Here is a 22,979-nt window from a genome sequence, read left to right on the forward strand (position 1 = left end):
TTTGGGGCTTCCACGGGCAGCAAACATTGTTTGTTTGACTTTCACTTAAGTTGCCCTCCCCGTGCGCCATTAAACATCAAACACTCACTCACTCAGTTGCCCTCTAATCTACAAAGAGCGCAGCTATTACTTGTAATTGAACATTTCTGAACAATTAATTCAACGGGAATTCAATATTATTTCCCCTGTACATTAGTCGGCTTTGTCACCTTGTGGTTTACTCGTGTTTGGCACCAACGTGAAAAAGGAAGGAAGAAACGGGGGGAGGGTCATAAGTTAGTGACAGAGAAAAATACTCCGGCAGAACCCATCTTGCAATACATGTCGGCGGAAATGCGATTAGCATTGCAGCAGTGTAGCGACACACCGCACTTCCACCGCCGGAGCACGTCATTCATGGGGTATGGAGACGTACTCCTGTCTAACACTTGCTTCTTGACGCGCTGTGCCATCTAGCGGTGCCTCAACGAAGGCCGCGCGTGGAGCCGTGGCCTTCGCGATCATCTCCGGCGGCACGCGCTGCCGGAACTAATCGCGGAGGCAACGGTGGAGCGAGCGTTTATATATCCAGACAAGGTTGCGTCAGTAATATGACGCGAGTGCGATTATGCCTAGCAACGGATAAACTTATTTTTTCGTCATTTAAAACTGGCTGATACCTAGTGGCACATACCCAGCAACCCAAGTTAGCGTCAAATAAATTCATTGACGAGTGAGACATACGCCATGGCACATGCCAGTGACATAAGTGGACGTCCAAGAGGTTTATTGAAGAGCGGCCCCTACCCACTAGCGCATACCGGGTGACCCAAGTTGGAGTAGAAGAGCGTAGTTGACGATCTTCACATACCGAGTCACGTATACCCAGTCGTGCATGCCCAGTAACCCAATTGGGCACAAAAGAACTTAATTGTCAAGCGGCACAAACCCAGTAGCATACGTATATTTAGTGTCCCAAGTTGGTGTCCAAGAAATTCATTGAAGTCTGGCACATACCCAACAAGTTGGGGCTAAAGACATTCATTCAAGAGCAGCACATACCTAGTGGTGCATACCCAATGTCACTTACGCAAGACCCAAGTGGTGGCGTTGTTTAGTTACGCACTCGGTTGCCTCAGCGCAGCAGCCCAATGCTCTATGGGACCATGGAATACTCACTGATACTAATTGGTTGGAGAATGACTAGAGACAAAGCCAGACAGACAGGCCCCAGAAAGTCTGCAAATATCCTGTGAATGTTAGTCGCAAAAATTACTAGAACCCATCTCACGATGTCTGTTGCCGGTACTGCGTTTAGCATTGAATCAATATAATGACACAACGTGTTGCCACCGTCGAAACAATGTATGCATGAGGCGTGCAATGCAGCGGGATTCCTCTGAAGCGCTTCTCCAAGAACACTCGACGCCATCTAGCGGCACCGCCACGAAACCTGTTCGTAGCCTACGAAATGCATGGCGCGCCGGTGCGTGCGAACGCTGAGAAACGCGTCACGCAGCAGCCGGGCTCCTCTTTCGCGCTTCCTTCTGAACACGCGGCGCCATCTAGTGGCATTGCCGAGAAGTCCGCGCGTGGCCTCCGAGACGAGTGGGACGTCGGTGCCGGCGTAGGCTGAGAATTGTTCCCTCGCTTTCTTGGGAATGCTTCTTGCCTGGCATATGCACTCGACGGAACGATAAACAAATAGAAGAAACAACCAACGGTTTCATCGGGTGAGTCTGTCTTCGCAGACCACCCATAATGCACGTCGAAGTGTTATTAGCCAATAGAACTTTCGTGTCTCCATACATGTCTTCATTTAGTTCATTCATGAGAGGGCGTAGCGAAGCTCGGGCCTTCCAGCATAGTATCTATCCCTGGCTCAACGAACATAGTAGCCCGACACTTTACCCATTATAACCAGTCACCCAACTTAGCTAGAAAGTGGTTAGTGACAAACACAGAGACAACCCGGAAAGCGCTTTAAGTTTGCTGATAGTCCTAATCGCAATAAAAACAGTTCGAATTTGCAGAGAATATTCTTTTTATTGCAGCTAAGGCAGCGATCAGACTCGCAGCAACACTTGGGGAACATTATCCAATGCTTTCAACTAAGCAAGCACCAAAGAATCAGGATATTATGAAAGTTCTTAGCCTTCCGTAATGTCGGTTAAATTGCACTGATCATGTCCCCGTTTGTACTTTGTGCCTGCTATACGACTACAGTTTGATTCGAATGCATCCTCGCACGGCTTCTTTACCGTTTCGTTACCATGTCTTTGTGCCCAGAGTAGGCATGTTGAGTTATCTGAAAAAAAAAGGAAAACAATAACGTATATGCAACTGCACTAGCGGAGAATGGAGCTTATACTGATAATATTATGTTATAATAATTATTATTATATTATTAATTATATATCATATAATAATAATAATAATAATAATAATAATAATAATAATAATAATAATAATAATAATAATAACTATTATTACTGAAGGACACAGATAACAAATACATCTTTTGACTATGGAGTGATTTACTCTTACTTTTTTAAGAAGTAGTGGTGTGTGCAAGTACCGCCGCATGGCAGACGGGAATTCCCCAATATATATAGCGGCTTCACTGTGAACTACGCATTTGTGAAAAGCAGAGGAAACTCGGTGTAATGGCAGAGTCGTGTTAGCAGCTACTCGTAATATAATTTCTTTCGTGATCGTTTTAATAAAACAAGAGTTACAGCTGTTTTCTGTAACCGCATTTCCTCCGTGGACGGCTGTGTATTCATAGCAGGCGGGAATTCTGTAAAGCCACACGTACGCTTGCGGACGCGCGCAAGCTCGCGTGCGCGCGCCTAGCGCCTGCCGCGCCTCGCGAGGAATGGCGGTTTGCATCCACAAAGACGTGCGACAGCGCGCGCTCGCTGGGCTCTCTCACAGACGCCTTGGCAGGCGCCGCTTCGTACTTTGTTATCGACGGTGTTTCAAGATGCTTGGATATTTATAAACGTAATTGTTCTTTTTTATAGCTGCTAGATCAGCACAAAAAGGAAAGAAGAACCACTTTCCTGCATGATATAAATTTGCTTCACTGAGAGATGAACGTTCCGCGCCGTAGCTGCGTAGCTGGGCGCGCCGACGCGAGACAACCGAAGCGCGCAATAACAGAGTGGAGCTGTTCCACGAGATCACGCCGCGTTTCGGCGCGTACGAGCCATGCCGCACCGTCTGCGCATGCGTGGGCGCGTGAACGCGAGCTTGCGCGCGTCCGCAAGCGTACGAGCGGTCTGGGCTTAATGTGTACAACTTCACTGGGAACTAACTAATTATGACAAGTAAATGAAACCCGGCGTACTGATCGAGTCGTCCTAGGGGTCAATTTCGGCTTGATTTTTTTCCAAGATACCTTCATTAGATTTAGATCTACAGAGCATTCGCGAGAAACTAGATCCGAAAAGTATTTCGTGTGGACGGGACGCGTAGATGGACGAACATCGACCGACGTCGGAGGGTAGCTATATAAAGCTTCGCTGTAAAAAAAAAAGGAAAAGAAAAAGAAAAGAAAAACTCATTTCATTCAAAAGAGCCTCAAAAGGAGTCAATACACTTCTCCCAGCCTTTCTCCCACTTTTCGAAGGAACTTCGAAACTCCTCAAGATTTTAATGCTGTTCAGTGAAGCCTGTGGCGCTGTCTTTACCTGTGCATAGTGGCAACTATTCCTCATTCATTGGATTTCTTTCTTTGAACTAAAAAAAACTTGCGTGGACATCGATACGATAAGTGGATAGACTGTGGATAGGGAACGCTTATACATTTCTGCAAGGTTTAATACTACGTAAAATACAAATCTGTGTAAGCTGGGGTGCTGTCTTTATGAAGAAATTAAACTCCTACATTCGATAATTTCGTGCGTTTCTCTCGAACCCTCTGCATCAATCGCCTTAGTAACTCAAAGTAAAATTTTCCCGCCAGCGCAGTTGTCGCTTTTTTTTCTGTCTTGGTGAAGAAGTCGTCTTCAATTGCTTCTACGCGTGTTTGGTGTCGGGTCACGTCGCCTGTGAGAATGTTCGAAAGAAAGTTTGAGACACTTTTTCCCCCCGGAATATTTACGAGAATATAATTAGTACTACTAGTCGAAGGTCGGACGAAATCAAGATGACTTTTAACGCTGATTCGTTTTCTTTGAGCCCAAACCCAAACGACTGAAAATCCTGTGTAGCGATTAGGGCTGCTAGCACAAACGTAGTTTGAATGATTAAAATGTTGCCGTGGTCGTTCTCGCGAGAAGAAACCGAAATTTGGTTTCATGATTTTGCAAGGGTAGCGTGGAAATAGCTGGGACAACTGTCACCACAAAGCCGCGAGACATTCTACGATGGCGTCGGCTTATGAAGTGCCCACCTGCACCTGCACCTGCACAAACAAAGCCAGTCTGGTTTTGTTTTCGGTGTCCTTTTAGCATATTATTGTCTGTAAATTTCCTACTTTTTGTTTTGTTTGCGCTTTGTACTGCTTTGAGTATTTCTTCTGTCAAGTAACTTTTGTGTTTGATGGATACCATAACAATTTTTGTACACATTATTTATCCTCATGCTTATCCTCATTTTCCAACTGCAAATACATTTGGAGTTCATCTTTCTGTAATCCCTCCCCTCCACTCTAGTTGCTTATGGGGCTGTGAGCTGCAACCCAGTAAAAATTACAGCAGTAACTGTTTTAACACGCCATCAAATACACTTGGTAGTATTTCTCCACAGACGTTGTGGAAAATTTCAAATATTTTTAAAATGTTTCACCAGAAGAAATGTTCGAAAAGGTGTATATATATATATATATATATATATATATATATATATATATATATATATATATATATATATATATATATATAATGAAATAACGAACCAGGAAGCTTCGCATATAGACAACATCACGACTAAAAAATGAAGTACTGAACGGGGAGTCGTTGTAAAATTAGGATATGTGAGGGGAACTGGCGATAAATATTTGCTTATGTGCTTCACCTGTGAGTGGTCGTGTGGAATTCCCAGCCTGTGGAGAGGCGGAATCTGCAAGGAAATTTAAAAAGAAACAATGTTGCGTAACTTACAAAACCTTTAACGAGTAATCAGTTCAATAACCCAGTTATCTTCCACGCTGGAGCAAACGGACCACCATATATGAATCTGATTGAGATCAGCCTACTTCAATGATGGCTTAATACACTGTAAAAGCATTTGTAGAATAATCTTAGCTGTTATCAAACATAAAAAATAAATGCCGGACCTACTTGTCAGTGTGGAGATAATATCAAGAAATATTAAACCCGCGTTCGCGCCCTAATCGTGGCTCTGAGGAAGTTTGTAGGCCCTGTACTTTGAATTAATCGAAACCTTGAATCATCAGTAGAAAAAGTAAGTATCAAGTCATTCTGCGTATCACTTAAACAGGTATTAGGCTTCTTTACTGAAACATGAGATGATGGATTTAAATACTCAATGCTAAAGGTGGTCCGGTGGCATGACCTCATATGGCACCAACAAACAGCAATTTCATGGTGACGGAACTATCTTTTGCAGCCAAACTGTAAGTGCAGCTAAAATCACTATAAAACGGTATATGTGTACTTTCATAACGTTCTGAAAGAACTACGCTATTCACAGAGCTTATATTTAGAAGGAGTATAACGCATATTAGGTATGACGTACAAGAAAATTTGAAGCATGTGGGCTAATTAGGGGTGCATTGTAAATTGTTAAACTCTCACGTGCTGTATGCTTTGTAGTGTGATATCAGACACCTTCAAAAACCTACAAAGCTTCCGCCCTATTTTGTGAAAGCCAAAGCCCATAGAGATTTCATGCTTCCAGGATATGGGGGTCATGTAATATTCACGTGGGCCGAAAGTTCGAATTCTACAGATGACTTATAACCTCCGTATAAAATTATTTATGCAAAATTTCAAGGGCATTACAAGCGTTTCCTGTTTTTTGTGCCCCCAGCCTTTACTATCACACAAGTAGTGCCTACTGAGGTTGCTGCTGTTCTAAGTGTCTGTAAAAATAACATATCCTTTACTATTGAGTTTTGTGGGCTCTTGGTTCCTTTGTTGTTATTGTGCTCTCTCTGTGTTTCTGAAGTAAATAAAAGTTCGTTTTAAGGCGAAAGCCTTTGATTGTTATGTTTCAAGTTTGCATTGTGAGGTACAGAAAAGCGGAGCGCTCGTGTCACTGTTCACGCGTTCGTAGTCGTCTTCTTTGATGTCGCTGCCACGTCGATGCCGCTAATTATGCCAAAAAAGGCACCGTTAATTAATGGAGTGTTTTATGCACTGTTTCTAGTCGTACATGAATCACAATCTCAACCACGCTTCCACCAAGGTAATTCCACCAAGGTTCTTTTTTTTCTTTCGACTGCATCCTCCAAGACGCTGCTGATATCTGTTCAGCTTTTTGCGCTCTGTTGTATCGGAACGTACAACAATGAATGTATCACCCCTGGAAGCAACAATAAGGGGTAGAATGCCCACAAGGTAAGTTTGTGAACACTCCACATAGAACCGTGATTTGTTCATTTATTGGGCTAACTTTTTTACCATTTTTTTTGCTCGCATATTTGTCATGACTTCATCATTTAGTATCTTTTTTGGAAGACGGTTAAAAGAGAGACTATTGGTCTGCAAGCTGCTCGCGCCACGCCATAAGAAGCTCAACGGGCACTAATGACGACAGGTCCTCTTTAACTTTGTGCCTTACAGTGAAATGTTTGCAAGTTTACCAGATTAGAGGGGTCCGAACCCTATCAGGAATGCAGCAACCTACAGTTATGTATCATAATGAGAGGGAATGTTAAAATTTGACATGCAAGCTTATTACTTTTAAGGCCATTTTTATGACAAACGGAGAAGTAGCTTATTGAGTGCCGACTTGTTTCTTGTCTTGTCAATACAATCCCGACGACAAACTCTGTCATCTTCTCTTTGCAAATTAGCTTGATGGGCTTTACCACCAAGTATCACATGGTCCCTCACAATGGTAATTTGTTACATGAAAATGCAAGGAGTTTTAAAGCCATCAAAAGCGTTTACTGCAATTTTGATGAAGTAATACTTCATGGTGACTGAATGTCTGGCAGTCCCTCTTACATGGTTCGTTTACAGTTCGCGTGAAAAGAATAACTAGGCCAGCCCTGCACTGTAATACAGGAGATAGCTAGAAAAGGCAAGCTCACACAACCGGCCTACTCAACATTTCACAAGCATGACAAATCACTAAAAACAACTTTTCTTTCTCTTTAAACATCACATGATAACGCTGAGCACAGTGTGTTCCTAGAAAAGTATTTCAAATATACCAGCAGAATAGTAAGTTCAGCTTAAAATTTAGCCAGTCAACAGTGGATGAGCAAGAGAAGCCTTAGCGTGGGGGAGTTGTTTGCTTCACGGCCCTCACAAATGTGTTTGCTTGTTGAAACGTTGGCTCCAGGCTGAGGCTTTTTTTTGCTTACCACTGTTGCTCAGTTGAAGTGTTCATATCCTAGCCATATATTTGCTTTGTTTCTATGCATAAACCGATATTTCTTTCAACAAAAAATAGTAAATGGAGTTGTCCAGGGGTCTGCGAGAATTAGCTGGGCTTACTTATCTGTTTTTAGTGTCCTTGTGCATTAACACAATCTTCCCAGAATTCCTTTGTAAGTACTGTTGTCTCCATAACGTGCTTTGCTTTCCTGAATACTCCACACGTTTCAAAGCCTTTATTGCCACACGTGAGCACTAAATGTGCAGCAGAAATATAATGAGCAGACAATATGTGCTGAACAATTTAACATAGCGTTAACGCAATCTAGACTTGTTTTTGGCCGGAGTCATGACCTCTCATCAGCCGCTGCGGTCGCATTTCGATGCGGGCGAAATGCACAAACGCCCGTGTCGCGTGCTTTGGGAGCACGGTAGAAATCCCCGGTGGTCAAGATTATTCCGGAGTCCCCCACTATGGCTTGCCTCATAATCAAATCATGGTTTTAGCACGTAAAAACCCCAGAATTCATTCATGATATTTCATGCATTCATTTCCATCGTAGGCTGTTAATAATAATAATAATAATAATAATAATAATAATAATAATAATAATAATAATAATAATAATAATAATAATAATAATAATAATAAAGTTTAATTTTACCTTGAAAAGAAATTTATTTATTGAAATATTTGACACGAAAGAAATAAATGTTTTAATGTTTTCAGGAAAAAATGCGTGATATCTCACCTTCTAATATACCCATAACGAAGCATTGAGGTGTTGCAAAGAATATCGTGAACGTGCCGCTGACTTCTGGGTCTGGTATTCCATTCTCTGCAAGAATATAGTGCGCATTTACATAAATTTTCAGAATTTGGCACGCAATTATTGGAGTGGTTGCGCGTCTTTTTTTTTTCGAAGAAGATGACAGGTGTGCTTTCTTTCTGCTATATACGCTAAGCAAAAGTATATTGATATGCAGAAACCACGCTCGACATGTCAACGTACCATATAAAATTACGTACACTGTCCTCTGATTGAAGGTGGCATAATTGTTAATTAGTAGAAATTCCCAGTTTGGGCAAAACAGCAATATTTACACTATCGAAATCTGGAGTTCTGGAATGTCCGAGCGCACGTTCTAGGCTCAGCACTAACTAGACTCAACGGCCAAATTAATATTAATTGGCGCCTATAGCACTTTGAAGTGCAGAATTAAATTCAAGGGATCCCATTGTGAAGGGCTACGTAATTATAAATACGGAGTAATATAAACAGTGAAAAAAAGGAAAAAAGGCCTCGTATCCTCCATGCTTCACTGCAAGTGGCAGTAGGCGCGATAGCACAGCAGTGATGTATCAGCACATAGCATACAAGAATAACAGTTACTGCAGATTTTTTTTCCATTGTTGTCATGAAGTGGGACGCTTCTTGACACTGCTACAGTCTGACTAAGTTCTGTATGGATAAATGTATTTAACTTGACAGCGACACACGTGATCTTGGGTGAGTGAGTGAGTGAAGAAACATTATTGCAGGTACGGCGAGGACGCGAACTCGTCGCGCACCCGGCTATAGTCCCACGTCGGGACCGGCAGGTCTAGCCCACCGGCCCGGTCGCGGGTACGCCGGACAGCCAGGATTTGCTTTTCTAGAGCGGGGCTCTAGAAAAGCAGGAGCGAGTCCCACTCATCCTTGATGAATTCGGGGTATGTTGACCGCATTCCCAGAGCACCTGCGCTAGAGTGGAGGTCTGCCCGCAGGACGGCCTGGCGTCGTCGTAATACACATCGGGGAAAGCCACATGGAGAACGGACAGACATGGGTATGTGCTGATCTGTAGAAGTCTAAGCGAAACGGCTTGCGCCCTATTCAACTTGGGGTGAGGGGTTAGAAAGACCCTTCTAGACATGTAGAAGAATTTAACAATCTCGTTGTGATCAGCGGGAGCTTCCCTGTGGTCGTAGGGAGGAGGGGAGTCGGCGCTCCTTACAGAGGAAGCGCGCTCGGTGAGGTCACGCGCAGCCTCTTGAGTAGACTCATTGAGGTTCGGGGGAGCACCCTCGTCCGACCCTACGTGAGCGGGAAACCAGTGGATAGAATGATGCGTGAGAGCATATGGACTCGAGCTGCTAAGAAGACGAGCAGCTTGCTTGGCGATGCAACCCTTCTGAAAAGCCCTAACTGCCGTTTGGAATCGCTATAGATCTTGTACCCACGACCGTCTAGCAGGGCGAGGGCGATGGCGGCTTGATCGGTGACTCCGGGGTCTGAAGTGCGAACAGAGGCGCCATTCGAAATCTTGCCGCTGGAGTCGACCACTATGACGGCAAAGGTCTTCCTATCGCTGCACTCCGCGGCGTCGACGAAGCTTGTTTTAATGTCTCGTTGCTTGATCTGTTTGAGGATGACTGCTGCACTGGCCCTGCGTCTGCCCTCGTTATGGACGGGATGGACGTTTCGGGGCAGAGGGGCCACTTCGAATTTATCTCGAATGCACCTAGAAATCGGGGTAGTGACCATCGGGAATCCCGCAGGGTGGTAACCCAGCTCTTCTAGGATGCGTTTACCTGCCGCTGTGGTGCTCAGGCGAGTGAGTTGTGCGCATTGTTGGGCTTCGGCAGTCTCCTCGGCGGTGTTATGCACCCCCGCTAGAGGAGATCCTCGGTATTGGTCCTGATGGGTAGCCCAAGAGCCCTCTTGACTACTTTAGGGATGAGAGCGTTGAGCTTGTCTCGCTCCGCTCGGAGCCAGTCGTGCATAGGAATTGTGTACGTGAAGTGGAATATTACGAAGGCATTGACCAGCCTGAGGAGATTGTTTTCCTTCGTGCCTCGGTGCTGGTGTGCAATTCTGCGAACGAGGCGGAAAGCGTTGTCCGTCTTTGCGATGATCTTGCGGAGAGCCGTTCCGTTCCCGCCGTTGAATTCGACAAACATGCCCAGAACCGGAATAACGTCGACCCTGGGCGTCACTCCCCCCCCACCAGTGCGAAAACTGACGCTGCTTTCGGAGACTGGCCTCCATCTTTGGGTCTGTCTCCCTTCTCTTTTCTGTAAAGCAGAAGCTCCGACTTGGCGGGGGAGCATCGAAGTCCGGATTGGCGGAGATACTCCTCGATCACGTCGATCGCCTCTTGCATGGCTTATTCGACTCTGCTCTCGCAGCCGCCGGAGCACCATATGGTGATGTCGTCGGCGTAGATGGTGTGCTTGACGTCCTCGACGCGTGCTAACCTCTCGGAAAGACCAATCATACAGATGTTAAACAGTGTGGGGGAAATGACGGCGCCCTGAGGAGTGTCCCGCCCTCGGAGAGGCACATGGTCGGAGCGGAAGTCCCCAATGCGAAGCTTGGTCTGCCTGTCCGCTAGCAAAGAGCTGACGTAGCTGGCGAATCTGGAACTGAGACCCAGGTCTGAAATGGTCTTTAGGATGAAGGTGTGGAGCACGTTGTCGAAAGCCTTCTCGAGGTCCAGACCGAGCAGTGCCTTGACGTCTCTGGAACGGCCATTCACCATCTGATGCTTGATTAGTTTCATGGCATCCTGCGTCGAGAGTCCGGCGCGGAAGTCGATCATGTTGTACGTGTAAACCTCGTTGTCTTCGAGGTACCCGTTGAGCCTGTTGAGGCCGACGCGCTCCATGACCTTGCCGTCGATATTCGGGGCCTTGCCGGGCTTGGGAATGAGCACCGTGCTGGCCATCTTCCATTCTGCAGGAACACCGCCACTCTTCCAGGACTCGTTGATCTTGTCGGTGAGAAATACGATCGACGTGTCGTAGAGGTTTCTCAACATTCTGTTAGTGACTCATTCCGGACCCGGCACAGACTTGCGGTTGAGTGCAAAGATGGCTTGTTTGACCTCGGCAACGGAGAAGTCTCCCTCCAGCTCGGGGCGTGGAGGGTCTCGGTAGTCCAGGAGTCGGGTCACCGCATCTCCGTCGCGACGGAGCGGCAGGTACTTCTGTATGAGTTTTGAGACGAGTTCATGGACCATGTGAGACCTGGAGGCTTCGTGAAGGGCCCGGGCCAATGTATGACTGATTTGACTTCGAGCCGCTTTCGTCGAGAAGGTGCTTCAGCATACCCCGGGATTTGCTGTTGTAGATCTGTCCGTCAATGAATTCGCAGAGCTCGTCCCACTGCTGCTGGCATAGCGCCTTGCAGTGGTCATGGATGACCTTGTGGAGCTCTGAGATCTTCTTTCAGAGTCTGCGATTGAGCCTTTGACCCTTCCATCGGCGGAGCAGGGAGGTTTTGGCCTCGATCAGGTGGGCGAGTCTGCTGTCCATCCGCTCGACGTCGGCATCGGTTTCCACTTTCTTGGTGGCCGCGGTAGCGTCATTCCAGACGCCTTCGCACCATTCTTCGAGAGTGGCGGGTGCCCTGGCTCTGCCGGGTTCTTCGCGAATCTTGTGAAAATGGTCCCAATCGATGAACGTGAATTCCCTGACCCTACTCCGAGACACTTCGAAGTTGGTCTCGAGAATGTAGTGGTCGCTGCCGAACTCCATGGCGGTGTTCTCCCTGCTCACGTCCTCAACGTTCCTGACGAAGGCGAGGTCAGGGGTCGAGTCCCAGGCGACGGAGTTGCTGATGCGTGTAGGAACATCCTTGTCAGTGACCAGAGTGAGGTCCATCTCGTTGGCGTCTTGCCACGGGTTGCGCCCCTTGGTAGTGTCGTAGACGTAACACCAGATGCCGTACCGTGCGTTGAAGTCACCGATGACGACCAAGGGTCGTGGGCTGGCCAAGTCGGTCGCTTTCTTGAGGATTGTCTTGAACTGCTGGCGTGATTCCCTGGCGTTGCTGTAGATATCGTGGACGAACACGCTGTTTCTGTGCTGATTCCGCTGTGGTACGTCGAGCAGGATCTCAACCATGACACATTGGATTCTACCACTCGCCAGCTTGAGGTCGTGCGGGAGATGAGTCGGCCTTTTATCGATCAAGGTGCAAATCTCTTGCCCCGCGAGCTGACCCGACACGGCCCTGTAGCCCTGGAGCGAGGCGGCGGAGACTAATGTTTCTTGAGAGCAATGGCCGGAGGTTGGACAGCGAAGGACCTGAAAAACTGCTGCAGAGGGGCTTTTTTGTTAGAATACCCCCTGTAGTACTATTGCCAAATGCGGAATCTCTCTTTGGATCTATCCATTATGGCGGACCGGGCGGACTACCACCTACCGGGACAGTTAGGGCTGCGCAAGGACTGGGACCTTCTTCGCCGCGCTGGTGGGATAATGAAGTCTAGCTTCCTTTAGTATGGCGGGAACGGTTAGCGGTTGCACGGCTGAGGAGGATGAAGCCATTCGCGCCTCAATGGAGTCGATACGATCTGCAAGAGCTCCGAGGCCCCTGCTGGGGTTTTCGAGTGCAACCTGAATTTGGCGAACGTTATCGGTGAGGCAACTGAGGCACGTGGTGACCTGCTCGAGGCCGTGTGCCAGCCCAATGAGAGTTTGCTGAATCTCGCTGACTTCTACGGACAACACTCCCGATTCACCTGTTTGTTTGACTACTGCCCTGCGTTTGAAGGACGTCGCAGTACCCTCTACCGGATGTGGGATTGGAGTTTCGGTGGCCCTGCCTTACACACCGTTACCCGGCACATTCGAAACGAGTTTCCTGATCTCTGCCATATCGTTAACTAGCCTCTTGATCGTGTTCTTGAGGTCGTCGTTTTCTTTGCGTAAGCGAATGACTTCCATGTCCCTAGCTTGCTCTGGGGGCGGGTCGTTACGAGGTGCCAGAGCAGCCTCGGTATTGCCACCAAGCTTGGGACGTGACAGACAGGCCCAAACGAGGGTCGGCTGCTTCCCGCAACGTGTGGAGGTGGGCTGAGGTCCGGATGCTGGCTGGGTTGTGGAACCCGGGCGGCCCCTGGAAACGGATCTGGAGCTGGATCTGGATCGGACTTGGGACCTTTACCTCGACCTGGCCCTGGAGATGGAGCGGCTCCTGGTGCGACCCCTGGAGCGGCCACGAGACCTGGATCTCCCCCTGGACCGGGAGCGGCTGCGACCGTATTGGCGTTGAGGCGATGCTTGCCGGGCTTGATTCGCGCCCTCCATGGGCGGGAAATTTTCGGCGTTAAGGGCGCGGGAGCTTTCCCCCCGCCTGCGCCTGACGAGATACGGCATCTGAAATCTTCACTTGCACTCATTGGCGGCGGTAAGGTGGTCGCCTCCGCACAGCTTGCATTTGGGATCGCACCTATTCTGAGCATCAGGGTTGGCTTCTCCGCATGCAGATTTCGTGAATGCAACCCCTAGCCACAAGCAATAAATCAGAGTGGCCTCTCTTAGGCGGAGTCCAGTTGGCATGCAGAGATGCATCAAAGAGTATAGATCGTATTGACGATTGCTCCGGTTGCTCCGGCTGCTTAGTGTGCACCATAGAGAGAGCGTTATCTCCTGTGCAAGCACTCGAAGTCTGCTGGCTGCGTCGGACCATGAAAGTGGTATGGCCTCTTCCTTTGTGTCTGCAAGAGCTGCCCGAGCGGCATTATCCGCTTATTCGTTTCCTATGACGCCGCAGTAACTTGGCAGCCACTGAAAGGTAACGTAGTGTCCATCCTCATGTGATATATGGAGTAGGCATCTAATATCGAATATTAGCTGTTCGTATGGCCCGCGACACAGAGCTGATAGCAAAGCTTGTAGGGCTGCCTTTGAGTCACTGAAGATTGACCATTGTCGAGGTGGTTCCCGATTGACGTAACAAAGTGCAGCGCGAAAAGCAGCTAGTTCCGCAGATGTCGATGTCGTTGGGTGGTCAGTCCTAAAGCTGATGGTGATAGCTCTTGCTGGAACAACCACAGCACCGCACGTACACTGGATGTTTGTGGAACCATCAGTATAAATATGTACACTGTCCGCATACCTCTCTTGCAGAAGAAGCAGAGACAGTTGTTTCAGCACAGGCGACGACAGCTCGGACTTTTTCCCGATGCCTGGTACACTGAGATGTACTGTGGGGCTGATAAGACCCGAGGGGGGTATCGATGGTTTAGATACAGCGTTGAAGCCCGAGGGAAATTTATCGTTTTACTTGATGATAGTTTTAGAGAATGATGCTTGGTGCCTGTCTGAAGGTAGTGTTGCAAGATGGTGACAGGGGGCACATGCAAAATGTCTGATGTACGTTCTGAGGGCTTCCACCGTAATGTGAGTTTGCATTGGATGGTTCCGAGTAATCGCAATAGTTGCCTCTGTTGATGTGCATCTGGGCAAACCAAAGCAAACACTGAGTGCTTGAGATTGTGCTGCCTGCAGAACACGAATATTTGTCTTGCAGGTGTTGTTCAGTACAGGTAGACTAAAGCTTAAAAAACCAAGAAAGAGAGCTCTGTAGAGTTTCAGCATTGCGTCTACTGACATCTCCCGCGTCTTTCTTGTCACACACTTAAACAACAGGGAAGTTGCTGTCAGGCGCCGTTTCATGTAGGCCACGTGCGGGCTCCAACAGAGGTCTCGGTCAATAATTACGCCAAGAAATCTGTGGGTTCTGACATAGAAAATGGTCCGCCCATTGATTGAGATGGCATAAGGCGTCATTGGTTTGCGAGTAAATGCCACTAGTGCGCATTTTTCTGGTGATATGCCGAGACCTTGCTTACACAAGTAGCTCGCTGTGAAAGTTGTCGCTCTTTGAAGCCGCGCACGTATCTGAGGACGTGCAACTGCCGAAGTCCAGACACAGATGTCGTCTACGTATATTAAAATCTTGATTGTTATTGGCAAGTATTCAGCAAGTCCAACAAGAGTGAGGTTGAATAGCGTCGAGCTGAGAGCACCGCCTTGAGGAATGCCCCTGCTGGTATAGTGTCGCGTTGTTGGGCCATCGTCAGGTAACACAAAAACTGATCTTGCGGATAGGTAACTTGCAGTGCACAAAAAGACTCGACCACCTAAGCCAACCGTCGCAAGAGCGTCGAGAATGCTTCGTGTTTTACGGTATCGTATGCGCTTTTCCCATCTAAGAATAAAGCTGCAGATAAACGCTTACAGAACCTTTCGTGCTGGACATATGAAACGAGATTAATTACGTGGTCGATGGAAGAGCGGTCACGTCGGAAACCAGCCATGGAATTCAGATAGATTTCGTAGTGTTCAAGGCACCATTCCAGGTGGCCAAGTGTCATCCGTTCGATTATCTTTCTTACACAGCTGGCCAGCGCTATTGGGCGGTAAGAGGTGAGCTCTAGTGGGGATTTGCCCTGCTTCAAGAGTGGCACCAGGCGGCTTACTATCAATTCGTCAGGAACATGTCCCTCCTGCCATGAGGAGTTGTAAAGACTCAACAATTCTCTCCGTGCGGATTCGCCGAGATAGCCCAACGCCCAGTATGATATGCCATCTGGACCTGGAGATGAAGAGCGCCTGCAGAGAGCTAGTGCAGCCTCGAGCTCCTCCATTATAAAAGGAAGGTCCATGCGGTAATCACGGGAATGGGGGACGTCACCTCGGGCTGGAAGATCTGGACGAGTCGCTTGGTCTGCGATCCGCGCTCAAAAGTCTTCTGCGACATCAATGTTTTGCCGCCCTTGGAAAAACGCGAGCGCCTTGAATGGTAAACGCTGTTCCGGAAGGCAACACACACATTGCGCCGTTTTCCAAATGTGACACATTGGCTTGCGGGGGCCTAGTGTCTGGTAAAACGTTGTCCAACGTTCTGACGCTAATCTACCCATACGACGCTGAATCTTCTTTTGCATCCTGCTGGCTGCTCTAAGGTCATGGATTGAATTCGTACGCCGATATCAACGTTCCGCCCGGCGACGAAGTGCTCGAAGTCGCTCTAATTCTATGTCGAAGTCGTTTCGCGTGGAAGAGATCGTCATCATGCGAGTGGCGTTTTGCATCGTATTTTTAATTGTTTGCTCTAACCGAGAGGGCCGGCCCTCGCGGCAGGCATCTTCTATATCAGATTTGAAGTTGGCCCATTGAATCGTCCGAATGGTATTCCGTGGACGAGATCTAGACAACAAGCCTTTGATGTTCAGATAGATTGGAATGGGATCACTCCCATGTGTCTCAGTATCTGGAAACCACTTCACACATCTGGCGAGTGAGTTGGAGACGAAAGCAAGGTCGAGGCAGCTGCCTTATGTCACGGCACGAAGAAAGGTGGGGCTACCACCGTTCAGGAGAGTAAGGCCATAGTTGTAGGCGATGCTTGCTAATGTTCGTCCTCTTGCATTTGTCCTTGTACTTCCCTATGCTGAATGGTGTGCATTGAAAGCTCCTGTGATGACCCATGGGGCGGGACAAACACTCAAGATATCCGCTAATCTTTTAGTATCAAAATTGCTCGAAGGCGATATATACACGCCTCTGAGAGTAAACAAGAGTTTCTCCTTTTTAACCATGATGCATATATACTGATTGTCGTCGTGGGGCGCAATTGGTTGCAAAAGATAGGTAAGTTCACGACGAACAAGAAGGATGATTTCGCTACATGCACCATTTGTTGAAGACATGATAACTTCGTACCCTTACAGTCTGATAGGTTTCGACAAGTTGGGCTCACAAATGACAATGAGTGGAAACACATTGGTGAACACAAACTGACAAAAATCGGAAAGACGTGATTTTAGCCCTCTGGCGTTCCATTGGATGACGGCCGCTACCTTGACTTCTTTTCGGAAGGATGGTGTATGGGTAGCCATCTTTCTAGTTGATGGATTCAAGCACTGGGCTTAAGGCGTCCAGCACCTTAAGTGCGCTTCGAGCAGACGTCCCCTTGTCCACTAAAACCGCTCGGATGGCTTCCATGAGGGAACCTAGCACCGAGAATGGCAATGGCAATGTTTTTTATAAACACGTGTAGGCGGGTTCCAGTCTTTTTTTAAAGCATTAGCAGATGGGCAGGAGGCACTTAAGCATAATGCATCTCCTGCTTGCACTTATCTGTAAGGTTAACGTACGCACATGTGATCATTAGGCTCTCACAGGCAAGCAAGCAAGCAAGCAAGCAAGCAAGCAAGCAAGCAAGCAAGCAAGCAAGCAAACACGCACACACACACACACACACACACACACACACACACACACACACACACACACACACACACACACACACACACACACACACACACACACACACACGCACGCACACGCACACGCGCACGCGCACGCACGCACGCACGCACGCACGCACGCACGCGCGCACGCACACACAGAGAGAGAGAGAGAGAGAGCGAGAGAGAGCGAGAGAGAGACAGCTACGTGGCCGAGCGTATACTAAAGCTTCCCTGGCCATTGAAGATGGGGCTTCCGAGTTGTGCCACAACCAGTGATCGATGCGATGAAGTTGACAATAAGAGCTCGCCACTCACTATCAGTGCGTATTGTTTCGTTTGAATAGCAGTCGTGACTAAATGCTAAATAAAATGAAAGCTTAACGTTCATTGTGATTTTACGTGAACATGCTTCATAATGGTGTTAAATATAAATTTGCCGTCCCTCAGATTAATGAACGTAACTAGCTATTTAGCATAACCGACATTGCAACATGCTTGTATTGAAATGCAGCAAGAAGTGTGTCAGATTCTTACTTTTGGCTTGCACAACAACTGAGGGGGTGAAGTTGACTGGTCCCACGTAGTAAGTAGTGTCCCTGCAATATATCAGGGAGACATAACATTTTCTCGTTTCATTTGTTTTTCTGGTAGTCGTGGCGATTGATATTATCGTGTCCTTGAACGAGAATAATTACACGCAGTTGCACCTTAAATACGCCCAAGATGTTGAAGTAGTCCACTTTTTTTCCCTGTTATCGTTATCGTTCCCGTGTTATGTTATCGTAAGGAATCGCGAGCATTATTAAATATAAGTCGGCAGATAAATAGAAGTATACTTTAAATGAAATGTAGAGAAATAAAATTTATAAAACGCACCTGTCTTGCCAGCAATTTTGAGTCTCCACCTGGAAGAACAATAAAAAAAAACACGCACAATCCATGTTATGTTTTTATTAGAGTGACACGGGATCAGAAACTCGAATTTGTCATTTGTGTTGCTAGCTGTGTCAACATTGCGCCCATGAACCAAGACAGACAGTAATAATATTTCTTGCGATTAAAAAAAAATTCAGGATAGTAAGAGCGTGGAAAAAGCGTTGAACACATTTTCTGCAATAAATCTTTGACAATTAGCGGGAAAGCATTATTCTAATATGGAAAAACAATCTTTTTAATATGTAAACGGATGGATATACAGAGTTTATATACAGGGTGTTACTTTAGCCAGAGTTCAAAAATATGCAAATGCCACGTAGCTAGAGAGAACAAAGGTAAAATTGTTTGCAGTCGCTTGGAGATACTCAAATATTTTTAAAATTCTGCCTAATTAGATAATTAGTCTGAATTAATTAATCAACTTCTCAAAATTTATAATCAGATGAAAAGTGTCTGAGAAAATTGCTGAGGGACATGAAAAACTCCCGATGCAGCTTTTTGTTGGTGAATGCGTGCCATATAGAAGGGTTTTTTCGGAGCGTTAAAGAAGCCCGCAAATGCACGCAAAATTGCCACGCGACAGGCCGCTCGAAGCCCTTTTTGGAGCTGCACTCTCTGCGGGATCAGGTCACATTTTGCGGAAGATACATTAGCGCGTCCTTGCGCGTGACCTGGCTCTTATATTGGCTCCAACTATTCAAAGAAATGCTTCGCATTTACTAACAAAAAATCACCGACGATTACGATACTCACTAATGCGAAATTTGAGCGCAGCTGTGTACGTGTTTTCATTTCGGGATATATTGAGGCATCACACCGACCACCACATCGACTGGCAGAGCCAAGACCGCGCGGCACATTATATAGACCGACCACAGAGTTGCCTCTTCCCGGCTACTGCAGGTCATGCAGCCGTAATCTTCACTGGGAGACGCTTGCGGCGAATGCTATGCGCGAAGACGAGCTTTCTGGTTGTTTTATTTCCCCCGAACGGCCAAACCCGCCGCTGCCGCGAATGTGCGGACGTGAGCGCCATCTGGTGGTGCTTGAAGGTGGCTTCCTCTGCTTTCCTCCTCATGCTTCCGCTGCACCTTCCTCCTCCGCGTTCCTCCTCGCACTCTCTTCGCGCTCGCCGCCTTTCATCCCCCGCTGCTCTCCGCGATCGCTCTTTCACCGTTCGCTGTGCTCGTTCGCTTGATTACGCCGCCAAGGGTCACCACAGGAACGGGCGCCTCAGAGCTGCGCTCTAAAACAGTCTTCCCACATCGCAAGCGTGCGTTGGTCTTCCTCTTGTTATTGTCTGCTAGTAACACCTCATCATCGTCTTCATGGCCTGGCATATGCAAGCGGCGATGTTGTTGTGGTACAATAAAAAATGAAGTTCCTTCTTGCAGGTTCCTCCTTGGCGCCACACATGCGTTGACAGTACCATGTTGTAGTGGCATCAAGATTGGAAGCACGGAAGGATTGTGCATTTCACAGAATGCAGCGCACGCCTCAGTTCCTGAAAGTTTATATCTCGGGTACCGTGAATTGAGGGCCACCTTTGTAACTATCGCATGCTGCATACATATTAACGCGATAGAATTAAGGGCTCCACGTCGCAGAAAATCTGGCGTCGGCGTCCGGCGTTGTCTGTTAGAGGAAATTATATTTAGGTATATGTATACGTCACGCCTTGCTAATGACATGCGATATACGAGGGTTATATTGCCACATCATTCTATCACTAAAGTTGCTCGTACCTTGTCTTACATTCTTGACAAAGTTATTCCTCGGAATGTTGAGAATGACAGCCCACAAACAAATATCACGAAAGAAAACACCGACAGCGCATGCCTTTTATGTTAAATCTTCTCGGACCTAAATATCAAACGTGCGAAACAATAGCAGAAACTCGAAAATGATGTCATTTTATTGGCGCGGCTGTGGGCACTACCTCCGACATAAGCCCACGTAATAGGCCGTGCTTCTACCAGAAAGCGTATACAGTGGCCTCTTCATACACAGCGTTCACCGCCAGCGTTTCCCGTAAACATTGTGGTTACATAAGCTGCAGTTGCCGGGAAGCGTGAGAAGCAGTCTCTGAATGCTATCGCGTTGCACTCTTAAAGGCAAAGCTTCAGCGTCCTACAAATTTTCTTGGGCCCTTTGCTCTGACAGACTCATTTAATTTCAAGCAGAGACATTGGAGAGAATGTAAATAACATCGCGGCAAAACGTTTTCCTAGACATGTCATGTCAGTTTTGAGTGCTTACATTCACGCTATAACTTTGCAGAGTTGTTGGTAAATTTTGACCATTTATATTTTTCTGTCGAGGACACCATATCTCATTTTGTGTTACCATTTTTATTTACTCACTGCATCTGCACAAATGCTTTTTTTTTTCAGTGCCTCCGATCTTTTTACGCTGTTGAATTTAAACCTCGTAATGTACTCACCGTGTTGTAGAATCGTTCGCGACGCTGATATCCCAAATCCAATGGTGTAGATTTGTTGGACGTCCAGCAAATAGTTCTATTGTCGCGAAATGTTCCACCGACGCCCCACTTCAAGAACAATTGTGTCTCGTTGTTGAGCATCTGCATTCGAAAGAGTGTGAAAAGTGCAGCGGCTTAATAAGTGAGGAAGTGCATTCACAAACGCGTTCCAGCGCGTAGGTCTCCTTCGACGTTACCGAGTGGAACACTACACTACATCTAGATTGAAGATTATGCTGAATTTCAATAAAGCTCTCCGTGACAAGGAGCGGTTTCAGAAGTGCCGCTTAATTCCAGTGCGTTTGAGCAGAGGCGGAAAGCACTTGAGTGCAAATGTTTAGCTTGAAGTTCAGAAAGCAAGGCTTTTTAGGGCAGCCATAACTGCAGAAAAAGGGCAGCATTGTCCCAGAATTAAAGTAGTGTGTCAAGTGGAAGAAAGTATGAGATTACAAGGGAATGTCCGTTAGAACCAAGGTTAACTTCCACAGGGATTGTGTTAAAAGTTAAGGTTGTGTACGTATACTTTTTCGTTAAGTGTTCAGGCAGTCTTAAGGCAAGTTTAGTGTTAGGTGTTAATAAGCGTATGACTTCGTCTGGCATATTTTTAGTGTTCAGCTTCTATATTTTAAGTGACGTTTTGAATAGTACCTTCATTTGAGGGAAGGTAACATAAATTGTTCGTTACATTTCAAATAAGTTATCATAATTTAGGAAATAGCTACATTATACCTCTATGTTTATGTCGGGATCACTACGTTTGGAGCCACTAGGAGCATGCAAACACTGCATTCGTCTCAGAGTACTGCTGCGTCCAAAATCACACCTTTGATTCCGGGCTGTCGTGGGCCAATTACAACGGGCGGCGTGATGAACAAGAAAAAATCGGCAGCATGTTATACTCCTGTCACACGTGAATGCGTAAGCCCGCTGTACACTTGGTAATCCATTATGTTATCCGATCGGAGAGATCAGACTTCTTGCAAGACATAACGAGCCGCAGTGCGAAGTAAACGTATTGCTCTGTAGGTAGCTTTCCTCAAGCACACATGCGAGCACATAATGCACTAAGAGTTATTTCGTTCTTTCTTTCGTTGTTTCTTTGTAGCACTCTTTCTTTCTTCTTTCTGTCTTTGTTTCTTCTTTCGTTCTTTCTTTTTTTGTTTCTTTTTTCATATTCAGCCATTGCATCTTCGATTGCTTACGGGGTATGAGCCATTCCTGATGTTCGTGTTTTCTTTCCTTGTTTCCTTCGTTCTCTTCTTTTTTCTTTCGCGTCTTCATTCATATTGAGCCATTGCATCTTTGCTTGCTTATGGGGGTATGAGCCATTCCAGATTACGTTTCCCCCCCCCCCCCCCCCTTCATTATGAGCCATTACTGATGATGATATTCTTCGCACCACTTGTCAACTTTTTCTAAACCACTCTTGATGACAATATTTTTTTGAACCACTCGACTACACGCCGCTTTTTCTGTGTATGAGCCATTGCAACGAGCCACTTGAAGCTTTCGCCTTAAGAAAAGGTTCGTGTACTTGGTATAGACAAACGTTCAGTAAAGCTTGGCTTACGCTCCGCTCCGCTGAAATTCCACTCCCAGCGGCGCTTCAGAGAACTGCGTTGATTTCATATTTTTCTTTGTAGCGCGCCTTTTCTGGACGAGTGACACGCTGCAAACTTGGCTGTATAACGATGAAGTCAAATGAACGCGCTCTCGCGATCCGCTTAATCGGCTTTCTTTCGACTTGCATAATTGAAGGAAGATTTCTTAGGCGAACGGTGCGGCGAAAACTCTCTGCTGGCAGCGGCATCCAGCGGATCCCTGGACTAGGGGCAGACGGCCATTGCCAAGAAGATGGAAGACACCATCTGACTCCGCGAAATTCATGAAATCTTCTAGAGCTCAATAAACGTTTTTCCTCCTCCTCCTCTGTCCCGCTCTACGACGCATTCTCTGGAATTAATGCACCTATTGAGCTCCAGCAAAAGAAATCTGCGCCAAGCAAGGAGACGGAGTAGCGAATAGCAGGCTAC

At 46.8% G+C, this 22,979-nt stretch overlaps 1 protein-coding gene across 9 annotated transcripts in view; it reads right to left on the minus strand.

Annotated features, from left to right (window-relative positions):
- Positions 1-2,005: 2,005 nt before the first annotated feature.
- LOC129384322 (uncharacterized) overlaps positions 2,006-22,979 on the minus strand; it is a 73,311-nt gene continuing 52,337 nt past the window's right edge. For 8 of the 9 annotated variants that reach the window (XM_055069628.1, XM_055069632.1, XM_055069627.1 and 5 more), the window contains 6 exons: positions 20,908-21,048; positions 18,405-18,433; positions 18,063-18,124; positions 8,249-8,335; positions 5,002-5,046; positions 2,006-2,287 (listed from right to left, as the gene is read on the minus strand). In XM_055069628.1, coding sequence (XP_054925603.1) covers positions 2,130-2,287; positions 5,002-5,046; positions 8,249-8,335; positions 18,063-18,124; positions 18,405-18,433; positions 20,908-21,048 — 522 coding nt within the window. In that variant the 3' untranslated portion in view covers positions 2,006-2,129. Of the gene's footprint in view, positions 2,288-5,001; positions 5,047-7,616; positions 7,752-8,248; positions 8,336-18,062; positions 18,125-18,404; positions 18,434-20,907; positions 21,049-22,979 lie in introns of all 9 variants that reach the window. The other variant, XR_011896120.1, reaches the window with a different exon arrangement.

This window comes from Dermacentor andersoni, chromosome 8, assembly GCF_023375885.2.
Source record: "Dermacentor andersoni chromosome 8, qqDerAnde1_hic_scaffold, whole genome shotgun sequence".
NCBI classification, from domain to species: domain Eukaryota; kingdom Metazoa; phylum Arthropoda; class Arachnida; order Ixodida; family Ixodidae; genus Dermacentor; species Dermacentor andersoni.